Source organism: Brienomyrus brachyistius, chromosome 8 (assembly GCF_023856365.1).
Source record: "Brienomyrus brachyistius isolate T26 chromosome 8, BBRACH_0.4, whole genome shotgun sequence".
NCBI lineage: Eukaryota > Metazoa > Chordata > Actinopteri > Osteoglossiformes > Mormyridae > Brienomyrus > Brienomyrus brachyistius.
The window spans coordinates 4,300,188-4,325,282 of record NC_064540.1 but is presented as its reverse complement, the minus strand read 5'-3'; the positions used below and the strand labels follow the sequence as shown (position 1 = coordinate 4,325,282).

General features: G+C 41.9%; 1 protein-coding gene across 2 annotated transcripts in view; it reads left to right on the top strand.

The window, feature by feature from the left end:
• The first annotated feature begins 4,055 nt into the window (after positions 1-4,055).
• Positions 4,056-25,095, top strand: part of LOC125747959 (metabotropic glutamate receptor 7) — a 145,234-nt gene continuing 124,194 nt past the window's right edge. For both annotated transcript variants that reach the window (XM_049023662.1, XM_049023663.1), the window contains exon 1: positions 4,056-5,836. In XM_049023662.1, coding sequence (XP_048879619.1) covers positions 5,327-5,836 — 510 coding nt within the window. In that variant the 5' untranslated portion in view covers positions 4,056-5,326. The remainder of the gene's footprint in view (positions 5,837-25,095) is intronic.

Genomic DNA, 25,095 nt, shown 5'->3' with positions numbered 1-25,095 from the left:
TTAAGATGCGTTTAAGGGTGACTAAAATGGATTTTGGCTCAGTTAAGTGAGTTTAAATTACGAGGTCATGCACAAGAGAATAGCTGTGACTAGCTTTTGCGATCTTTATGTTTCAGTTAAACTAACAGTATTCTTGATATGTTTTGACATAGCAGAACCTTTTCAAATCAAGGATTTTTGAACATTTTCCCTGGTGAACAGTACCTGAAGTTACCGTGTGAATTATGGTGCATTATTATGGAACCTGCGTTAGTATACTATTAACATATTATACCGCTGCTGTACCATTGTGGAACTGGTATTACTGTACCGATAGCAGAGCATACCAATGATGTATTATTATGGAATATTTAATAGTACATATAGTCATATTGCATATGGAAAAATTTGTTTAGCTCAAGTATGTCACAGTATATGGTGCAAGGGATAAACAAAAAGCTTTATTATTTGGTCACCTTAAAAGTGATGCTGGCTTAAGAGATGCTGGCTTTTCTGGGCTACTGGGTAGCACAGGTATGTGCTCAGGAGCAAACAGCTGAGGTCTGGCATAAATCAGGAAGGAAAACAGACACAAGCTCATATAAACAGTCAGCAAAAGCAAGTGTCATGTGGTATGAGCACTGGCAAATGGGATGCAGTCTAGTCATTTACCTTGTTGAAATAAATGATCTGTCCCCATTACCAATAAGATACTATGCCACTGGTATATGTCATGGAACTGGTAATTGTATCCCAGTGCCAGTATAATGGCTATACTATTTTGAGGTTGCTATTTCTTAATGTAAACGCTTAATGCTTAAGGTTAAATGCAAATGAAATAGTGTGATGATTTAAGCATGCTTCATCGCCCTTACTATTTATCCATTTCAGAGAGGAACTGGGCTGCAGTTTAAGCTTCTCATTGAAAATTAGGTCATCTAACTTCCAACCTCAGTGAAGCCTGAGAAAAAAAAACACCCAGACAGTTTCAGCATCCATACATTCATGCTGCGTGCCGTCCCTGTGTAGGAGAAACCATTAGAAAATAGCTTTAGAAAGGGTGACAGAATTTGAACTTGTATGGAAATGAAGGGGAAAGTAATATAAAATCACTAGTTGTAATGCTTTGGTCAGCATCTTTATGGTAGGTTTGGCAAAACTATTCCCACTCAGGTGTTGGCGGAGATTCAGACTGTGACGCACGGTATGATGTTTTCCTCAGTCTTAGTGCGTATCCACCTACATTTTTTGGCTGGGATTTTGTTCTAAATTACTTTTAGAGCTCCAAATCGACATGTCCCACCTCAAACAATGCGAAGACTGCCGACTGTTTCTACATACATGTTTTGAGTTGCTGTGCTGTATACTGAATACTGCAGGTAAGGTTACTGGGCAGGAACTGTAACCTGTATTCAGTTATTTAGCCGATTTTACTTTTGCCCTTCTGAACAACTAAATATTTTAATTGGGGTGGTCTAGGTTAAATGCTTGGTTCAAGAGGATGACGGAGACATGAACCAGAAACCTCCCATTAACACATCCACGCCTTTACATGACCAAATGGCCAACTGCCTCCATGGTTTTTACATCAAAATTAATTCCCTAGAGGAAGGCAACATGTTGAAAAACACATAATCACAACACTGATGGTCCTGTCAAAAATAACCCTCCCTTCAATATAATATCCGATCAGGCCGAACCATGGGCTGTGTAAAATTGTGGGGTTTGCACATTTCACTTTCTGCGGCCGTATTGCAAGTGATAACCTTGTTGGGAAAAACTCAGTTAGAGTGGAATACTGTCACACACAGTCAGCGATGGAACAGCGCATTTCCTGCTCCTGACCAGCGGGACAGAAATTAGTTACCTGCTGATTCCTGTCAAGGGTAGAAGCCTGTTTAGGGCAGACCGAAGTGATGAATGTCTTCTGTCTCTCTTAGTAAAGCGATTGCTTCCATTCCATTCGCGTTAACACTGTAAAGCCCCTGTATTTGTACTTTGGCAACAACAACAACAACCAAAATCACTTTTCAATGCAATTTATTGTGTTCATAAGTGACAAGGTGTCCATCAACTTGATAAGAGTGCTGTCGATTCCCACTGCCTGGCTCTGAGATCTCATGTTAGTCATTAAACACATTTGTCCACTTACAAACCGAGTAAGAGGTCTATGTCTATGTCAGTTTGACACTAAAACACATGCCTGCTAATATAACAACGGCATCAATGTGTTTGAACAGTTTATATTAACCTGAATGAACGAACATAAGAATGGCAAAGCAAATGACCTTAATACTAAAACACCTCCTATATCAGAGTTAGTGATTTTGGATGCCGCACACATCAATATCTAGATAATGTGCTCTCTCTACTACCTGCAACATCCCTAATTCTGTTTGTGAGGTGGGGGTGGGACATGGATCATTTAAGATGGGCAAAGTCAGGTGACAAGCGCCTTCCATCTGCAAGCAGTATTAATGAGCTGCATTCTCTCTCAGGGGACCTCTGGCTACACACCCCCTCCCTGTTTTTTTCCATCCATCCATTCATTTTCCAAACTGCTTATCCTACTGGGTCGCGGGGGGGGGGGGGGGGGGGGGGTCCGGAGCCTAACCCAGAAGCAATGGGCACGAGGCAGGGAACAACCCAGGATGGGGGGCCAGCCCATCGCAGGGCACACTCACACACCATTCACGACGACATGGGGAGAACATGCAAACTCCGCACACATGTAACCCAGGCGGAGACTCGAACCCGGGTCCCAGAGGTGTGAGGCGACAGTGCTAACCACTGCACCACCATGCCGCCCCCACTGTTTTTTTATGCTTTCCAATTGTTGTTTCTACTTTGCATTTCCTATAATTTCACCCCTCCTACATGTACCTGTAAAGTGCAAAGCCCTCTTCTTTAAATAACGTTACCGCTTCTCCCTGTGATTATATATGTATAATTGATCTGCCCATTTACAGGTTTAAGATAAAAGCTACATTATATACAGGAATACTGTGCAGGTGGGGAAACATTTCCTTTTCAAATCGTGTGCCGAGACAGATATGCACATCTCTCATATCTACTTAGCAATAGCTTTTTCCAAAAATGACTCAAGTCTCCCTTTTAATCTCTGCAAATCCAGCCTCCTACTGTTTTTCCTGGTCAGGGTTACGGAGGGCAGCTGGAGCGTGTCCCAGGTAGCTTAGGGGATATGGCACGGATGGGATGCCAGGCCATCGCAGGACACATACACACATTCATTCTCTCAGCATGGCAAATGCAGAGACACCAATTAGCCTAACTGCATGTCTTTGGACTGCAGGAGGAAACCCACGCAACACAGGGAGATCATTCAAGTTCTACCAGCTCAGAGCAGCTGGGTGACACCAACCTAATGCTGTGAGGCAACAATTCTACCCACAGAGCCACCGCGTCACACTCGGTACCAAATAATATTTTTATTAAATGCAGACTATTTTTTTCTTAAGACAGTGTTTCCTCCTAAGAACTTGCTTGAGTGCGGTATTCAAACATTCATCACCTATCACCTGCGTATCATTGATAGATATGAATTTATTTGTTAATAAAATTTTATTGAAATACATGGACTTGAAAAGAACATTTTAACTCAATTTCCTGGCGTCCATATTTAATAACGACAGTTATGTTTGAGTTGAAAAAAGGCCTGCGTTTTAAAATTACAGATAATTTCGACTTTCTGTAGTTAAGTATATTCACCTGTTCTCATAACCTCTCATTGACTCTGAATAGTCTTTTACCCTTTCATCGTCTTTAAATTATATATTTATTAAGTCTTTCCGCTCCGATTATTTCCAGGTTTAAAGCTGAAAATCGCTGGAGTATAATGTATCAAAGTCAGTATATTTTATTATAATGAGATATACTTTATTAATTGGAGTGACGGATTGGAGGTGTGCCAGTAAGTGCTGAGAGAAAGCGAGAGAGAAACGGAGTGCGTGCAGGAGAGAGTGAGAGAGAGAGAGATAGATAGAGAGAGAGAGAGAGAGAGAGAGAGAGAGAGAGAGAGAGAGCGAGAGAGAGTCTTCACATTGGGAAAAAAACAGCTGGGTACGCGACTGTCAAAGCGTTTTCTCCCTCTTTTGTGTTACACGACATGCAAAATTGAATTCCGGATACTGAAGAAAAAAGCAATGGACCAATGGAATCTAGTTTTTTGGACATTCACCCCGATGCATAATTCAGCACATGAGATGAAATATGCTGACATGATTTCTCCATAACATAACTGAATGAGAAAGACAGCCCTGCGGATAACACACCAAATACTTCAAAGTTAATGACGTTTTAATTGCACAATTCAGGAAGCTGTGCACGTGCTGTTGCTACACTACTACTTTTGGGGATTATACTCATAGTTTTGATAATGACGTAGCTTCTGTATCCCCCCCACGGAAACCTGTGGAACTGAAGACTGATCGCGAGTAGTAAGATCTCAACATTGAGTCATTTAACAAATGAATGTTTGATTCCGGGTGGAGTGAGAGGAGGCGTCATCCCCTCCATTGACTCAGGGGGAGACACTTGCTATACCTTGCTTTGTCGGCAGTATTTTTTTTTTTTGGTATTTTTTTCTGTAATGCGAGGCGTCATATACCGAATGGACTTTCCTTCCTAAGGCTGCACATACCTTAACCGACATGGAGTTCATCTGAGCGGAATGGATATCACGCAGTCCCGCTGGATCTAAAAAGACGCGCTTCTACCGCATGCATCATTTCGCAATGTTTTAGTATGTGCGTGTGATATATATACTTCTTGTCTTGAACTTTTTAAGCATAGGTACGTGTTCATTGCTGCCGGCTTGTTTGGTTTCCAGTTTACACCAGCATAATTGCTGTGTAGTTATGCACCGTGGCACAACGTTATCCGTTCGGCGTGGGACTCGGACTGACTCCGATTTGCGGCTGGAATAATGTCACACTTACCCGCTTACTGAGATTTTGTGGCTTATTAATATGCATTCTTCAACAATCTGTTGAGTTACTAATATTGGTTTTTCACCCTATCAGTGGGGTTCTCTTGTAATATATAATGTCCCTCCGAGCAACAAGCGACGCCGATCCCAGCGATGTTGCCAAGACGTGCGCGCTGTTTGGGTGAATAGCGCATTATTCCATCGTGTTATTTTGTCTTCTTGCTCTATTTTTGTTATCGCGTTTGTGCTTCTCCACCTGTTAAGTTCAATTTTAAAGGAAAAAATATGAAATGGGCTTATTTATTTTTTTTACTTCCCATCTCGTCGATTTTTTAAGAATTAAAAGTGCCTTGTGTCTGTTTTTCCTCTGAATCGAAGTACGCGGTAGGAAGAAGAGCTATGGCCAGAAGTACCCCTGACGCCGGATTGAAGTCCCACTTTATATGGAAAGTGTTTTGGGTGATGAAACCATTTCTGGAGTTGGCTTTGTCGCAGGAAATCTATGCGCCCCATTCCATAAGAATGGAAGGCGATCTGACTCTGGGCGGCCTTTTCCCGGTACATGCTCGGGGTCTTCCTGGGATGCCTTGCGGGGATATCAAAAGGGAGAATGGGATCCACAGGCTGGAGGCTATGATGTACGCTTTGGACCAGATAAACAGCGACGACGACCTTTTGCCGAATATCACCTTAGGTGCTCGTGTGTTAGATACCTGTTCCAGGGACACTTATGCTTTGGAACAGTCCCTTACCTTCGTACAAGCTCTTATACAAAAAGACACTTCGGATGTAAGATGCACGAACGGGGAGCCTCCTGTTTTTGTCAAGCCCGAGAAAGTTGTCGGGGTCATAGGAGCGTCGGCGAGTTCGGTATCCATCATGGTCGCGAACATTTTGCGGCTCTTTCAGGTAAGGATTTATGTGAATGCAAACACATGCATTGGTGTTTGCTGAGAAATACCCTTTTCTTCCTAAAATTTTTAATTGCAAACATTGCAAAAGTTGTAACATGCATATGTGAAATTGCCGAGCGACGCTTCTGAGTTGCAGTTGTGCTGCAAACGTCTTTCACTCTGAAAACCAGAGAAATAATAATGCACGCTATTAAAATGCACGTATCCTTCTGTATAATATGTGAATACATTCTCTTTTATCTGTTGGTCGATTTTTTTTTTTGGCTAGCAGCTATGTTTACGATGAGAGAGATAAAAATTGATTCCCAGGGTAGCGATCGATGCCGCTTGGGGTAGACGCACCTACAAAGCGGCGCTTCAGCTTTTTTTGCGATTCCTTTGTAGAATACTGTGACGTGAAACTAAAAAAAAGAGATACCTCCATGTTTCCCTACGTAAATTCATGCACATTTATCACAATGTGATATTTAACCAAATGTCTTTTTACGGAGTAGCCTACTACTAAACTTGAGCCCAACAAATTTCTGAGACCAGTATGTATGTGACGCTGCTCTGTGGTCTATGAAATTTATTTATCAGTAATCCGTAGCATTCCTGTAAGAAATGGCAACGAGTCTAACTAAATGTTTCATGCTGTTTTGTACCATAGAAGTAACATTATTATTGCAGACCAAGTCTTTCTTGCAATGGGCAGAACTTCCTCAGATGACTTGGGTCTAAGTCTGGGCGAAGTCCATAATATACATATTCCAAGTAGTCCTCCCAATACAAAAATTGAAAGTTAGCATGCCCAAATTACAGAATTTACCTTTCTTTGGCTCCTTTTATAATAACGTTACCTGAAAATACCCTTATGGCTTATGGAAATACAAACTATACACAAAACATTTAGCAAAGCAGCATGATCTATACCTTTTCCTGACACAATATAGGATTTGTTCTATGATGAACCTGAACATACCTATTTTTTTAATATGTCACCTGTCAAATCACAAGACAGACTGGGAGTGTTAAACAGATGGGTTTATAAGCGATTCAATGTGCTTAGCACACTTTTAGTGGCTATAAATCAGAACAATGAAACAAGTAAATGAATGAATGAGTGAATGAATGAATGAATGAATGAATGAGTGAATGAATGAATGAATGAATATATTTCCCAAGTCACACAACTTCTCTCGTGTCAGCCATTAAAGCATTAATTCTTGTTGCCGAGGCCTCATGGCAGTTTTTCTGGCTTATACTAAAATCATGTATAAATCATGTGATTTCATAAGATCGGATTCATAAGTTGGCTGAGAGACATCCCTCCCTGTTTACCCTGAGACGACACTGATCAGTTCACTAAGCTTCCTGCTGTTCCAAACCTTTGACCATGCAGTCGCTTATTAAACTAGCAATAACTGTGAAAAAGATATAATTCTTTTTCTCTTACTTATCTCTGCCATGCTTTATACCAGGCTTAATGCCATGTCATTCTCTTTTAAGGACACACAATAAATCACTTTAATCATGCCATTTAACAGAATTTAAAAGAGCAGGCTTTGAAAACCAGAATTTTACACCGAAAGAGTTCGCCTTTGGTGACAAAAGCATTTGAAAACAAAGAGTTCATTTCTGCATTATGAGCACAATGCTTGTTAATTAAGATTTAAACAAATAAGCGTGCATTTCATTATAGGCTTGTGAATAATCTTCATTTGGATATTATGGATGTTCACCAGATATATTCTTTATTATAAACTGGAAATGGAAAGTAATATTTCACTGTTTCCGGGCAGTAATTTGCCCTAATTCAGTGTTTTGGTGATTTTGTCTAACTGTGTGCGTACAGGTGTATTTAAGTGATGCTGTAAGCATTTTCCTTTTGATCTTTGATGTATAAGGTGCTGCATTTGGCTGTATCTGATACAGTAAACCGGAGGATATATATAGGCCAACGCCACAGTCCTGTTCTTTCCCAACTTGTAGAAAGTCACGCTCACCTGTTTTTCTCTATTAGCTGCCATGTCAGCAGCACTGCCTTTACCCAGAATTCCCCAAACATGTGACTTCCACCATCAAACACATGGCTTCTTCCTGTTCATGCATTGCTATGTATTCAGAAGACTGAGAATTCCAGAACTGCGACCTGAGCTCACACGTGGGCCGGAATATTGTGTGGCCATCTGCCCACATGACATTACTAATTTTATTCCACAAAATGCTATAACTCTGTAGTTATGCTCTGTAGCATATGACTTAGTGTGAAATGGAATTTTAGCTTATTTTTTCTATGTATTTGACTAGATTTTTAAAATAATATCGGTAGTTTAATAAATACATAGCTTGGTAAAATAAAACTGAACAATCTTAGCATATTACACTTGTTAATCTCTCCCACATGAGTAGTTTTCTCTGATACATTCCCTATAGATACATTCTATACATTCCCTATAGATACACTGACCTAATTCAATACAACATAGTTGAAAGGAGATTTCAGTTTATGAACAGTAAATACAATGCCAACCACAGTATCCACATCATTCTTTTCCATCACTAAGGGGTATAATACTGAACCTTTTTATAATCATAGTTATTTTGATAATTTTTTTCTTCTTCCATTATTGTATAATGTGGAGAGGTCTTCAAATTAGTGAAATCTGAGTATGTCTGCGAATACTCAGGGCTTTGGTTAAACTCTGTGAATACGCTCGACACTATATCCCGGCACCTCATACACTCAAAAATACACCCGCTTGGGCAATATTATTAAAAACAAAGTCTTCCCAGACCACAAGTTGATATTGTGATGAAAGCTGTTTCCATTATGTGGGAGTCCATCCTCCCGGCAGCCGTTGTTTGAAGATCTGTGAATCCTCCAACATAATGAATGGCGATATTAGCAAACTATAATCCTTGTTAAATTGTACTGAGCATGGCCCAGCATTTCTGCTTCCCCAAGAATACTCTACAGTAGTGTTTCTTAACTTGGTCCTTGGAAATCCCCTGACGGTTTACATTTTTGCTTCCTCCTAGCTCGCTACCAGACAGTCCACGTTTTTGCTCCCTCCCAGCAACCTTGCCAGACAGTCCACGTTTTTGCTCCCTCCCAGCAACCTTGCCAGACAGTCCACGTTTTTGCTGTCTCTCAGCCCCCTGCCAGACAGTTCACATTTTTGCTCCCTCCCAGCCCCCTGCCAGACAGTCCACGTTTTTGCTCCCTCCCAGCAACCTTGCCAGACAGTCCACGTTTTTGCTGTCTCCCAGCCCCCTGCCAGACAGTTCACATTTTTGCTGCAAGGGAGCAAAACCATCGACCTTCTGGGGGTCCCCCAAGGACCAGGTTAAGAAACGGTGCTGTACAGTAAATGCTTAGCTAGAAAAATTCCCACTAATCTCCCGAGGTGGCTCTCACTAGACATATCCATACAAGTGTGTCTTCTATAAGTCATTCATTTAAAACTTTCCTTTAAGAATCAATAGATGCAAACAGCTATGGGCAGGAAATTTTCCTTCTCATTGACTTTTACCTTCATAGGAGAGTGAGATTTATCTGTAATGGCATTAATTCAACAACAAAGGATGATAATATGATGGATCTTTCTATACAATAATAAATAAACATGCACATAAAGAACAACTTCACTTTATCAACTTTGTCAACTATGGATGTATGTGGATGTAACTATAAGTTACCAAGACAACATCTTTTCATAATTCTGAACATTTCTTCCATAAATGTCTTCCAAGAAAACATGAAGATAGCAAAAATGAAATTATCTCTGCTCTACAGTATACAAAGTATTTCTGTAACGTCCACCTGACCCTCCTGTCTCTTCCCTTGAGTGACCCTAACAGCCACGCCTGTTACTCATTTGTCTTACCTCTCGTTCCTAACCCTCATGTTAACCACTGCCAGTTGCCTCTTGTTAGTTCCCTCGTTAGTCTGATATATACATACTTACAAATTCTATGTTCCCCAGTCCAGTCATTAACATCAAATCCTTGTGCTGCCTTTGCCCTGCCTTGCTCTGCTCCTGCTGTTTTTGATCATTTGTCAATTTTCAGTGACTGTTATTTTCAGTTTAATCAACCCCATTTTGTTGCACCAAAACGTCTGCCCTTGAATCCTTTGTCTCTCGTTACGTGACAGAATGACTGGACTTCTTAAGTAACTTCACTGCTGTACTGTCAGCCCTGGCTTCCCTACACCCCATGGAATGGATTCCCAGTGTTCTCTGGGTCCAAAGACCAGCAAGGACACCAGAGCTGTGAGATCTGCCAGAGTCGTCCTGCCTGCAAGCTAAGGACTAACACCTGATGTGGCGGCACAACCCTGCGGTGCAGATTCATACGCCGGCTCCTCGGAACTTGCCATAGCCCCTCCTGCTCTTTCCCATCGCAGGTGGAAGAAATGGAGGAAGTTAGCAGTGTCCAAAGCTGTCGCCCCACCAGGCTCAGTGCCTCCAGAGTCCTGGACAGAAGAGGTTGCCATCATATCTCCAGCATCTGGCCCAGTAGAGGTTTCCACTGCTTCCAGAGCCCAGCCCAGTTGGGGCCGCCGCTCCACTCGAGCTTCTGAAGTCCAGTCGAGGAGGGGCCGCATCTGCTTCTCCTCAGCCCCTAGAGTCTGACCTGGGAGAGGCCACTGCTCATCTGGAGCCTCCAGAACCAAGCTAGCAGGGATCATCTTCTCCTCTGCCGGGCCTCCAGAGTCTGTCTTTACTTCTGCCATGCCCCAGGAGGCTATGTGTCAGGTTCCCATCCCAGAGAGGACTGCTCTGCCCGTGCTTCAGGCTCCTGGCCCAGAATGGGCCACGCCACCCGTGCCAGAGAAGGATGCTCCACAGTCATAGGCTCACGGCCCAAGAATGGCTACATCATACGCACCTGGCCCCACAGCAGCTGTGCCACCTGAACCTAATCGCAGTGTCCTGGCTGCGCCCTCCTCATCTCCAGGCATCAAGGCTGCATGCTGGTCACCACCAGGCGTCGTGGCCTTGCCCTGTTGATGTTCTGCCAGCTCCAGCCCCGTCTCCTGATGTCCCGCCAGCACTCATCCCATCTCCTGTCGTCACCCTGGCACCCACCTCTTCTTTTGGCTCGCCCCAGCTGGTCTCCTCATCCCTTGCTGGTCACCGTCAGCCCAAAGGGGATAGATTCAGAGGATATCACTCCAGAAGACTTGGGCCTTGCCATTAGTCTTGCTTAATGGGCCCTACCTCCGCCCGAGGCTTGGGCCACTCTGGTCCCAGTTCCAAGGGCGGTGACCAGTATTAGTCTAAGGGAGGGGCGGGAGACAGGGGCACATCATCTGTGCCAGCCGTCCGGACCTCTCTGCACCCGACACTGCCCATCTGGGTGACCCTCCTGCTGAGCCCCAAGAAGAGAACCCACGGCGTCTTCCTCCATAAAGTTTCCTCTGTGCCACGCAGTCCTGCTGGCCCTCTGTGGCCCTTTCAGCCTGCAGTCCAGACAGGGGAATGGACCCAGGAAGACCCAGGACCCACGTTCACCACCCTGCCCTCCAGGATCTGGGAACCATTTCTGTTCATCATGCTTCATTCTCTGTCTCATTGCCCTGTCCTGCCTTTAGTTTACCTTGGCTTGTGTCCTGTGTTTCTGTCCTTTTCTCTGTGGTTCCTCCACCTGTCTGTCTTCTCCTGGTGTGTGTCATGCTCGTGTTAATTACTTCCAGCTGCCTCTACTTAGCTACCTCATTAGTCTCATATACACATTCTTCCCAGTCTTGTGTTCTCCAGTCCAGTCATTGATGTTGATCCCCCGTGTTGCTTGTGTCCTTCCATGCTTCTCTCCTCTTGTTTTTGATCTCTTGCGATCTTATTTCCTTAGTTACTGTTCTTTCGAGGTCAATACTACAACCACCCTTTGTTTTGCCAAAACACCTGCCCTTGAGTCCTGCGTCTTTTGTGTTAAAAAATGAATCGTCATGATGTACTGAAATTAAATTTTTTGAAAATATAAGCAATACAATTCGACCTGCACCAAAAATTGTTAACTAGAGGAACTATTTGCTAAGATTTGTACTGTCCTGTCCCATAAATTTGCTACAAAGTACTTATCAATTGCAATACCATGAGTTCCATGAGTCAAATGTAAAATGCATACAATTATTTTGAACTTGCACAGGTACATTATTTACATTTCCCATATCCCTTAGTTAATAAACTGGTCTAAGATGGGTGAAGGGAGGAACAGATGAATGTATGGATGTTGAAGTTATAAAAAACATCATTAATAGTTTGTCACAAAATATTAAATATTTGTATTTATTAAAAATATATTAAATATGTATTAAGTATTTATGATGTAATACAAAGATTTAAAAAAATAAATAAATGACGCCTAAATAAACATTAGACACTAACACAAGCCCCATTGACTTAGTATCCATAAAGCCACACATTTTAACTTTGGTAGGTTTGGTATAGGTATCATATTAGTGGTTTTCACGGTGCTCGATACCTGGAGAAGACCTGGTCTGTGGCTAGCACTTGTGAATAGTAGTGTCGCCTGGAAGGGTAAGTGCTTGTGCTCAATTTTATACATCCATATGCAGAGCAGCATGTAGCATACATCTCCGGTGAGACATTTTCATGAGGGTGATAAAGGTGTTTTCTTTACCCCACTAAATCAAACAAATGCATGTGTAACTAAAGCAGGGGTGTGTGAGGGGAAAGGAACCCACATCCTGGCAATTACGGCAGTGTCTGGGACCCCACATGGGTGCTTACTGTGAAGCACCGACTGTGTTCCTGCAAAAACACAGACCGATAGATGAGCAGGTTTTAATTATCTCATGGGTCTGTGATGTCCAAGGGGGGAGGAGATGAAATATTGTGTTTGTTCCAATTATTGTCACGTTTGAAATTGAACTACCCTTGTCACATCTGAGTGGCAATTAGGGGTAAATGTGTTACCCCGTCGGGAAGTCGATTCCGCTGTCGATTCGGTTTTCACGGCGAAAATCTTATCGTAGGATCTCCGCTGCGTGTGCTGACAGTTGCTGTGGCTGGTTGCAGGGTTTCTCCTACCTTAGGCTGTTTCCCTCTGGTGCCCGTGCTTTCAAAGTTTTGGTATTTGTATGCAAGGAAGGCGTCACGGGCTGAGCCTTTAAATCCCTCAATTAGAGGTCTGGGATTTGCATGATACCATCACTATAACTATTAAGCCAAAGAAAAATAATGAGGGACAACTGTCACTGGATGTGCTTTGGGTTTAGAAATAAGTAGAATATAGTAAACTACTGTTAACATATTAAAGGAATCATTACTTTACACGAAACATGGCCTGTTCATGATAATATTGGTCCCTTTGTATGAGATAGAATATGTGTTTTATGTAAACTTTTACCTGTTGTATTTTCAGCTATATTATTTACTGGAGCTGGGATGATTGATGTGAAGCTCATTTTGTTGTATTTTGGTGAACGGTATCAAAATGAAAACATCAAAAAATGCCTTTCTGTGTGTACTCTGTTACACTTTTTTTCCCTTTGCCAGCATCTCTTTGAATCCCAATTCCAAATGCTAATCTAGTTGAGCTCCTGGTCTGATGGAAATATTTCCGAATCGGGAGCAGCATTACAGGTGTTTGATAGGAAATGCTGCTGAAATGGAAGAATCGCAAATGTGGTTTTGGCTGAGAAGTGCTGTCTTAGTCAGACCTCTTTGTGGGGCACTGACGCCTGCAGGGGGGGGGGGGGGGTGGGGGGGGGGGGTGGCACTTTCTGGGGCTCGCCCTGCTAGCTGTAAGGAGATCGATGGCATGGGCGTAGCGAAGCTGAGGGGTAGAATTTGGTGCGAATAACCTGCCGGTACCTGTGCCCCCCTCCTATTTGAAAGTCTGCAGTCTCTTTTCCTTTCCTCCCCACATTAATTTCCAACCTCTCCACCCCAAGGTGGAGAAGGCAAAATTCCATTTTGGAATTTCCAGTATCAAAGCATGAACATATTTTCAAGTTTGAGTGCTGTTACGGATGTAAAGCCCAAGGATACACATAGCTTTGTGTAAGAAACATCACAAAACCGTCTTACCTTGTGGGTTCATATTTTAAAACATGAAGGGGAATTCATGTTCATCAGCTGAGTTCATCAACCGAAGGAGATTTACATGCATTTGAAACAGGGGAAACGAAAAAATATCCAATTAACTTACAAAGCGTTTCCCTCCATTTATCTTTTAGCTACTTATCTTAGCTACCAGTCCACCCCAGGGGATGCATGGAGAGCAGATTTTATTTGTTCTTTTTGTTGACTTTAGTGTCACCTGACACACATACTCTTGAAATAACTACGATAGCCGTCTTATCTTTTAAAAATATTGTGTACCATGGTTTCATATTTACAAGTGGGATTTCTTCCTCAGTCTGGTTTATAATCCGACATTTCCCATGACTCCTTGGTGTTATGAAAATGCAAATAATCGAGATAATACAAATTTAGATAATAAAAACATTCTCCTTGGGAGTTGTATGAAACTGTCAAAACATATAGGCTTTATTTTGATAATTTCACTGTGTGTTACATATACATTTTGATTGGCCCCAGTTTGCTAAGACATGCATATTTCACTCACAAATTTTCAAAGATTTAATTCAATTCCTATTAATAATTAATGAAGCTTCATGAAAACCATTTCCAGTGTAATTGATAGTGGATTGATTTGGTTTACAAAACCCCTCTTTCCATAATATAAAATGGCATGTACATTTATATGTTACATGTTATCCTTCTCTGCCTCGTGCCCATTGCTTCCGGGATAGGCTCCGGACCCCCCGCGACCCAGTAGGATAAGCGGTTTGGAAAATGGATGGATGGATGTTATCCTTCTACAGCTAAGCCTCTGGGGCATTGACTTTTTTAATGTATTAAATAGCAATAATGCTATTAAGTTCCTCTTTCTTGAAGTTCCTCTTTCTCATAGAGTTGCCTAGGATGGTTACCTCTGTAACCCGACTGCACCCAGATCATCATGCGTGGTTTAGGCAGGCAGTGGAGTTTGACTTTTAGTGGTTTTAGTAAAAGACATATGTGCTGTCAAGGAATCGACTGGGCATAAGTGCAGCTAGACTGAACTTCCGATGAATGGCCCAGTTACAAGTGTAAGCAGTATTGAAGCAAGAGGAGGACAACGTCTTCAAAACAAAACACGACACTAATAAGACAATTATTCAATCAGCAGGAAGTGAACAGTAAGTGCGTTCAGGGAGCATGGAGTGGTCTCAGGCTCGTAGAGGTGATCCTGGAACAGATGGGTCCTGAGGGAGTCTGAGGGCCGAATGTGGTTCAGCAGCTCATCCCACCATTAGGAAACTGCATGTGAGAAGCATCTGGCTTGCAAGCCTCCCGAACTGGGCATGCTCATCAAGGAGGATACTGTACCATTATCTCTCCACTACCTTTGGTGTTTCTCAGACTAAGTTCAATCTCTACCCCCTGTTTCTGTTACTTTTAGTCATCAGATAGATTTTGAACAACTCAAGGTGACAGGGTGTGTTATTTGAGCTGGGCTCCTTGCCGGTAATTTGCAGGAATGTGTGATCATGGACTTGCTGGGCAAACTGCCAAATTGTTGTCTAACCCCCCCAAATATAATCTCTCACAGTGTTTCCAGGTGTCCAGAGGTGTGCGACTTAATTTGCAGAAATGTCAGCATACAAGATGCGTTTGTGTATAGTTTTAATTTGTCATCCCAGCCTCAAAAATGACTGTTAATTTATTCTTCTTCCACCCTTCGTCCATGACCACTAACACAGTTGAGGTGCTGAAAGTTATACACTGTAATACTGGCCACATCCTGGATGGAACGCCAGTCCATCACAAGGCAATCAAGTTAGATGTACTCTATACCTAGGAGGTCTTCATAAGCAGAAGCTGGTGGTAGAAAAACAGCAGAGTAAGATAAATAGGTATACAGTAGTGTTGATAGGTATATAGTGCTCTCATTCTTTCCTAAATTCTCTTGGGTTTCATTATACACCCAGATGATTCAGGGACCAGGGGCATTGCTAAAGATTTTGGGCCTGATGAAAGCATATCATATTGGGCCCCCCGGTCTAGACCAATCCAGTTATTTTCCAATTTTTTTAGGGCTCCTGTCACTCCGGGGCCCTTGGAATCATCCCAATTACCCCCCACCCCCCTCACCTTACGGCCAGGGACAGAATTCAGAGGAAATCTAAGAATTGTTCAAAAGAACAAGAATCACAACAGTAAGAGCAGCATTTAGGAGAGCAGCCACATGAGCTTTCCCCCCCCTCGCTCTCGGTTTGGAGATATTACCACAGCACCATCAGCTGCTGACACTGTTGCATCACTGCGACATTTACCCAATGGGGTGTGGAGAAGGAGCGTTCGTGTACATGGATTAGCTGCTATTTATCTGATGTTCAGGTTCATTTGTGGGAGGTGCACCACAGGGGGCACCCTCAGTATTTTCAAACATAATTATTGACCATTATTCCTTTTCTAGTAACTTGATTAAAACTGGTTTTGCCGCACATAAGCCTTTCCAATTACCCTTTAGAAGAAAAAATCCTTAGGTTTGAAGTGTGCTTCAAAGCATTTAGAAAAAAAGTCAGACGAAAATAAAAAGAAACAGAGATGGAGGGCATTGGGCCGGTTATTTCGTTTTATAAAACAGCTAACAGAGCTGAGGTTTGAAGGAAATTGTACGTGTCTATGCAGTATATAGTCTTACTCTCTAAGGAGTAGGCGACCCGGATCCTGGATTGCCAGAATGCAGCAGGTTTTCTATCCTACCTGATGAGTTACTATCTGCCTGAGATCAGGAGTGATTCATCAGAGACCAGGTAGGATGGAAATCCTGGTGGGACCGGCACTCCAGGATCAGGGCCCTACCCCTGCACTATGCTTTGGTGTACGCCAGTTCCAAGCAAAGGTCCGTTTTATGCCACATGCACAACCCCCGAGAGGTTACATGAAAAAGTACGTAAATAGACTTATCGTTGTCCATGCTCTGGGGCATTTTGTTTGCCATTATGAATATAAATGTTACATCCATAATGTTGAAATTGGCATATAATGAATGAATTGAATGGAAGACTGTATTTCCATATGCAAGGTAGAGAAAACCATTAAGGATCGATTCTCAGCCTGTCACAGTTAAGTTATTATATTATAACTGTTACTCCTGTCTCAAGTCAATAATCCGCACAGTGCAGCTGCATCCAACCAAAGCACACTCCGGCACACCTGCACTCTGGACACTCTCAATTCTCATTCCTTGATTAACCTTCGGGAGACATAAAGACCTTGTCTGAATCAGCTGTTTTATGAGGTGTTGAGCTTCCTCCTTACTGAACCTTTGGCTTGCTGTACTTCTGCTTGTCTGCCAGTGGTTTCTGAACTCTGGCACGTTTTTCTGCCCTTTGGACCTGCGAATCGCATTGCCCTGGTTTCTGAACACTGCCTAATTTTCTGACCCTAATTTTCAGATTATCATTCGATTCCTGCCATTCCTCACTGTTAATCATCAAGACATAATGCTCGACACTGTTTCGTTAGAATAATATTGTTACTTCTGTACAAAGCTTGTTATTTCATGATCTTTTTCAAGGTTTATTGAAATATTACGTTTACATTCCCCAAGAAGAGTTAAATGTGAGTGTTTGAAAGTATAGATGGAGTACACGTGCTACTTTGATGAGGTAAAGATGCAGTAAACCAGAAGACATGCTCTTGAATGGCATAGACTGTTAAGATACTTTTCACACAGACATGGCGCAGATCTAAGCCACAGCAAATGCTCAGAGTTTGCAGCATCTGCCTTCATTTTGGGGACCTTTGAGTCATTGGCTGCCAATGGCACGTATCCCGTTGCTCCACTGAGTCTGCACTTAACATCAGCTGATCCACAGTGCTGAACTAAGGATGCAGGAGAGCAAAGTTTCAGGCAGACAATGATGAGACATCCAGGAGTATTCTGGGAGAGGCAGAGTAGCCTGATATCACATGCATGGAATTCAGTCAGAAGCGAGCTGCTTGAGGCAGGTTGAGAGACGACAAGTTGAACGACAGCAGACAATGTTGTTACAGACGGGTGGATGATTTCTTGGCAGTTTCTGATGATACCACAGTAGTCCCCCCCCCCCCCCCCAAAATTTTCAGTATGTACTGTAGGATGATGATGGGTTTCCTGTCAGAGAAGGAACAGAAAGGGAAGAGGAGAATCTCTGCATTAGACGGGCTGGGTTTGGATGGTAGATGTTCGTCCAGGCGAAGGTGTGGGTGAGGCGGAATATGAGTCAAGTGGAAGAAGGATGTGTCATTTTCATCAGTGGTAGAAGAGACTGGAACCAGGCAGTAATCCCAGCTGTACATTTGTAGAGTATGTACTGCAGAGACAAAGTCAAGGGCATAAATCAATCCTGCAGGGCGTCTGTGATATTCCACATAATCAAGGATGCCAAATAAATCTGATGGTTGACTGTTCTGGTGTCACGCACAAGCCCAGGAAATTGAAAAGGAGTGGAAACCTGACCCAGAAGATCTGCAAGCTTTATAAAAAAGGAGGGACGGCTTTTCAGTGGAGTTTCCAGGCTTAAAACACGTTTGGTGTCGGTCCAACAGTTAGAGAGTTGATTGAGTTGGACGGTCACTCGTCCAGGCGTTCTGCCAGAAATGTATTCGGCTTTGCCACATCTGTCCACTCTTTTATCTGTGATTTATATTGCCGTTTCATTTTGTGAAAGGTGAAGACTATACAGAAATCCCATGCCATTTTCCATACTATTTCAGAAGCTATATATAGCTGTACTACTTATATACATTAATCCTATACTCTGTATAGACTTTACTTGTAAATTGGTATAGAGTTTTGATCCAGCAGAGTATAATGTTTATCCATTCATCCATCCATCCATCCATTTTTTATGTCATCTTGTCCAGTTCAGGGTCAAAGTGGTCTGGAGCGTTTCCCAGAACCTAGGCTGTATATGGTTTATATTCTAGTTAAAAATCTAGGCTACACATTCTCTCTGTTAATTAGCTTTGACACCACTAGGTGTGTGGGATTCTGGGAATTTTATGGGTGGTGAACCTTGTGCAGGACCATTCAGAGAGAGCATTACCCTGTGCAGCATGAAAATGGGTTACAAGTGTTAAAAACAGCCATCAGAACCACTCTGGCTTTATCGGCCCTCTCTTGCTGTCTAGACCGTTCCCACCATGGAACTTCTCTCTTATGAATCCTGTGGCTATGGTGCATTCTACAAGGTGTTGTCTCTATGGCTGACGGATTTGACAACCACTTGTTGGATCAAAATAACAATAATAATAATGGCATTGTAACTGTTTGGTCATCAAACAGGAGAGTCTGATTTCTGATTCTTGACCCACTTAAGCTGGTGCAGTGGTTAGCACTGTTACCTCACACCTCTGGGACCCGGGTTCGAGTCTCCGCCTGGGTCACATGTGTGTGGAGTTTGCATGTTCTCCCCATGTCGTCGTGGGGTTTCCTCCGGGTACTCCGGTTTCCCCCCACAGTCCAAAAACATGCTGAGGCTAATTGGAGTCACTAAATTGCCCATAGGTGTGCATGTGTGAGTGAATGGTGTGTGAGTGTGCCCTACGATGGGCTGGCCCCCCATCCTGGGTTGTTCCCTGCCTCGTGCCCATTACTTCCGGGATAGGCTCCGGACCCCCCGCGACCCAATAGGATAAGCGGTTTGGAAAATGGATGGATGGATGGATTATCTGGGTAACAACATAGGAAACGTGACCTGCAGCCTCTTTAGATGGTCGGAGACTGTGAGAAGGGTGAGGATGCAGTAATTCTCTGTATCCTGTTATGGGGAATCTTCTGTTAGGAATTATGACAGGATAATGTATCCAAAATTAATCATCGGTACGAAAATGCAAACTGAAACTTGGTCATAAATGCATCCCAGAAGCTCTATTAATTAAGGATTAAGGAGGGTGGAGATAACAAAAATGCGTGGATGGTCTTTTTTTTTTTTTTTGAGCAGTCCCTACAGACATGAATTTGTCTGACTCATTGCGAACGGCATGTTTCCTCCTGGCCTGGGATCACCGTGCAGCATCTTAATGGACTTCCTGTCAGACCTGCAAACAGCATTGGAGACCATGAATGTGACTTAAAATGGTTCCAGGTTCTCAACAGGGGGAGCGAGTCAGGCAGTGTGGCTTCAGACAGCCTCGGTCTGGTCACAATTCTCCGTACTGAGCCAAGTTCACGCGCAAACCATCGCTGCATATCCATCCATTACGCATTCTTTCACCTTATACTCATTCTCACTTACATAAGGACGACGCTCTGTGAGGCACCATTGGCCAGATCTCAGCAAGCTCAGCGTAGGTGCCCCAGGCACGGAAATCCCTCTGAACACTGATCCTTCACAGGAACCAAACATCCAGAAGGATGGCCTCACACAGGAGTACATGCAAGGATGTTTCATTGAAGACTTTTTAATTCATGATCACATGATGTAATGAACAAATTTTGAGAGCATAAATTGTGCAATGGGATGACCAAAATCAGTGATAGTGATCATTCTTCTCCATTTATCAATATGATCAATATGGATCTTCTACTGCTTCCAAATTGAAATGCTTGTGTGTGGAGAGCAGTGCGGGGCTTCAGAAGTTAGGTCTCCTTGACTTTGATTGGAAGATTGCTAGTTGATTGATGCTGCTGTTGGACTCTTGAGCAAAGACCTTCACCTCCATCTCATCCCCATGGCCTCTGTACAGGTTTTCTCTCATCTATATGTTTGTCTTATGGGTTAGGCAACAACCCAGTCCCCTCACTGGGATAAGAAAAGAATCCTTATTGCACAAACACAGTTACATTCATTACTATGTGCAGTGACATGTTTGGTTGCTTAACTCCGAGACTGTGAATACTAACGGCTACAAACTTTTAAATTGGTTGTAGTGCACATAGCATTCTTTATTTACATATGCTTGTACCATTAATTCACCGTTATAAGCCGTAAATAAAACAAATGTACATGCATTTTTCTGAAAACCTGTTGTTAAATTATACCATACATCAGAATCGCTGATTATATTCCATTTTGCTTCGTCCCCGACGGCTCTTATTACAATCATAAATATCTAGAGAAGAGCGAGCGAGTGCTGTACAGTAATAAGCAGAATGAATTTCTAGCATCTGTCGTATGCTGTGACTCCATCTCATAGCAAAACCGTGATCGTAACATACTTTCTGGGTTTTTTTTTCTCCATCTCCTGTGAATAAATATTATGTAATAATGAAAACTGGATCTAGCTTGTCAGATTTAAAGAGATAAATACCGTCTCTGGCAGGCAGGGCCTGTGTCTGACGCGAGGCCAGTGGTGTGATGGCGTAAAGGAAATAGAGCAGGAGAGCATACGGATGGATGGAAAGGACTGCACAGACTAAGAGAGATGTTTTCGATTTCCTGTGTGTCCAAATGAAAGTGTTCCTTCAGGACCCTTTCGATGTCGCGGCAGCTGGTGCCCACAGACCAGAGATTGGACAGGTTCAGCGAGGAACAAAGGCTGCCCCTGGAATTAAAATGTTTTTCTTCATTTTTATTTTTGAATTGTGTAACCTTTTCACATTTTGTTCTAAAGGTATAATAAGTTGTGAAGAAGAGACCTTTTGGGGAGTTCTTCCGCTTTCCTACAAATCTAAAGTTAGATACCAACTTTAATACACATTTTTAAGTTTTGTTGCAGTAGATTTATGAATAATACATTACAGTAAAATGAGAATGGAGGTGAAATCCCTTCACATATCCAGAAAAAAAGCATATACTGTATATTAAATGTACTTTAAAGTGCTAGAAGGAGAAAGTGAAACGTAAGGGTGATTGTACCGCCCATAAATGAAACTTTGAAGCAAGAAAAGTTTTCATAATTGGAGATAATGTATAGAGGATTCTTTTATTCAGAAACCCTTTGCAAAGGTGATGTCACCCTAAGGTAAACAGCTAAGTCGGCAATCCATATAATGTACCAAGACATTTGTGTGTGTGAAAAGGTATTTTATGCATTGTGAAAAACTTTGCTTTGTTTTTTTTGTTACTAATTATGTAACTTAACTGGGAGAGAGAGAGAGAGAGAGAGAGAGAGAGAGAGATACCCAAAAATGGTGAGCTCTGCCTTACCTCTATGTCATCTAGGAACAAAAGTAACTCAGGACTGAAAATTAAAACATTGTTGCCCACAGGAGGAAGCACTTCAAGCTGCTTGAGTGTGTTGGAAGATTTTTTAATCTTAGAACCTGGAGCTATATATTGGGCTTTTTTATACTTGCAATGAGACACTGAAGAGCTTGTCCTTCACATTGACCGCTGGCTGTGAGTGTATATGACATTTTTCTTCTTCTCTGGGACATCAGGCATGGACATAACGTTCTTTGTGATTCAGATTTCTCCTTTCCACCCTTTCAATTCTAAATTCACGCAGAAGCACCTTTAAAATTGTTGTATGCTGTGTGTAACTGACTCATACATACATACTCATATTTCAAGAATATTGTCTCTTAGCTCTGACTTAATCTATTTCGAACAGACAGATCTCAATTATGACATTATGCTTCACATATAAATAAGTGCAACAGCACTTCTAACTAGAGAAATGTAAGCAGGGCACATTCATGTCAGGTTACAGTACTGTGTACTGTAATTGGGTGAATTTGTCCAACAACTGTGCAAAGTATGCACAGTCACCCCTCTACATTTTCACAGTGACAACATCCCTAAATGGAGTGTACCTATGATACAGGAGACTAGACAACCATGTGACAGGGGGCTGGGCAGGGACCTGCATTTGTATTCAGTGGAAACAATGTCCTTTTCAGGGGGAGCAGGGATGGGTCGTAACTCGAAGGGCAGCACCAAGTAAGAAAACAAAAAGAAAACTGCAGTTTCAGCACTGGGTGAAAAGCAAAGCAAATGGACTAGGCGCAGTAGGGAACAGGAAAAGGAACAGGGAACAGACCAATTTATATACATATATCACAGGGAATGAGGGGCAGGTGGAAATGATTCATGCAGCAGCCCAAGTGTAAAGAAAAGATATTTCAGACTAACTTCATACATAAAATAAGTATGTTTCTACAGATTTTATACAGCAGCCAATGCATTTCAAGATTGCTTCCGAAATTCCTCACGGTACCATATTTGTGTTAAGTATCCATTAACACAGAGTATCATAAATATCACACAACCTATACTGCAGTTAGCACTGCTACTCATGTTTAATAATCAGGAAAAAAGACAAAAACAAAGGCAAAGTCAGATAAAAGTCAGATCAGCACGAGTGCGAACTCTCAAGGAATATACAGCGCACAATAAATATTTTTATAGCATCTTCCCAGGACCCGTATTTCCAGATTGCCAGATTATGGTTATGAGAACTTGCTTTAAGTCAGAAATAAATCTGCCTCACAGATGGTAAAGGTGCAGAAAGGTGTCATCTTTCAGGTCAAGGATCTCAGACACTTTTGACTTATGATGGATATATCAGTATTTGTGTTTCCATATTTTTATTTTACTCAGCTGAATGTTTTTCCACCCTGAGTGACTCAGAGGAGACACTGATGCTCTTTGGGTGTTTCTCTGTGGATTTTGCTTTTCATTTTTGATGCTGAAAGTCATTTCCATTCTCCATTTTTTTCTCAGTCCATCGTATGTGGGCTTGAAAGTTCAAGGACAAATGAAAGTTTCATTCTAATGTGTAGCAAATTGCAGTATTACGGGATTTTGTAGTTTAAAAATTTGTGCTTGAAGTAGATGGAAGATATTCACTTTAATATCTTTAATAATTAATAGATTAGATACTAGAAATATTATTAGAATATCTATCTATCTATCTATCTATCTATCTATCTATCTATCTATCTATCTATCTATCTGTCTGTCTGTCTGTCTGTCATATTAGCTATCCTAACCCCCGCCCTACCCAGGTACCCCCCCACCATAAACCTAGCTGCCCCCCCCCCCCCACCAAACACCGATACACTGCTGACTCCGGTCTTTTCCTGAAGCACATAAAGACCATCTGCAATGGTCGAAAGCCCAAGGAGCTGCTTATAATTTCTGACAATTGGTGTAACAGATGCTACCTTCATTATCTAATTCTATACTCTGGGACATTAATGTACCGCTACTAAATAAAGTCATTAGTTTGACCTTACTTAGGTGTGTGTATATGTGTGCGCTCTTTCCTCCTGTAAATGTAGGAGCATTTAATGTTTTCAGGGCAAAAGTTACTTGAAAAGATACTTGCTACCCTGGGAAACATTACAAAGCATATGCTTACTTTCTCTGACCCTTCCAATAAACAAAGATGCTATAGGAAATCCCGCAGTGCTCAGTGACAGAGCTGTCTGATTGGCCCAAACCTCACGTGCTCAATGCACAGTGTTTATATCTTCTTGTTTAAAGAATGAGACGTATTTCAGCCTGCCGAGTGCTATGGTGACCACATGGTTCTTATCAGAATCAACTTTTTCCCATGAGGACATTGAAAGTCCAAGGAATTTGTTTTTTTTTCTGAGTTGGTTACATTTGATGCATGGACAGATATAAACACTACGCAGAGTAAAATACTCTATGAAATGATCTGTCCAATGTGGATCAAAACACAGTATTCAATACTGGACAATTTAATGAAGTATAGTACACAGAACGTCCATACACAGAGTAGTAATAGTGAGTAGTCCAGAACAGTTCTGATTTGTTAGAGCTTGGCTTCACACTTTGTGGGTTCAAATACAGCACATTCATTTTTTATCTTATTGTATGGTGATTGTATGCAAGCCATATGATAGTCCTTGGGATAGGCTTTTCAAACTATCAATAGATTATAATTAAAAAAATATTGCTAACAATTTACTTAAGGCCATCATTTTAGTAATTTATAAACACATTCATAACAAATAATGCATCCATTAAGCATTATAAACATGGCTATACATATTTATCAAAAGGCAGAGCATATTATATCCATCTGCATTATGCATTGTGAATGCTTTACGAAGATCTAATCTATAATGCACTATAGATACCTTTATAGTACAGTATAATGCTCAGCATAAGCATTAAGGATGCTTTGTACTACATTATGAAGGTATGTCTAGTGCATTATAGATGAGAGCTTCATAAGGCAGTCATAATTCATAATAGACATGACTATAATGTGTTATGCCTATTTATAAATAGGCATGCTTTATAAATGAATTATAATGCATTATGATCGGAAATTTATAGCA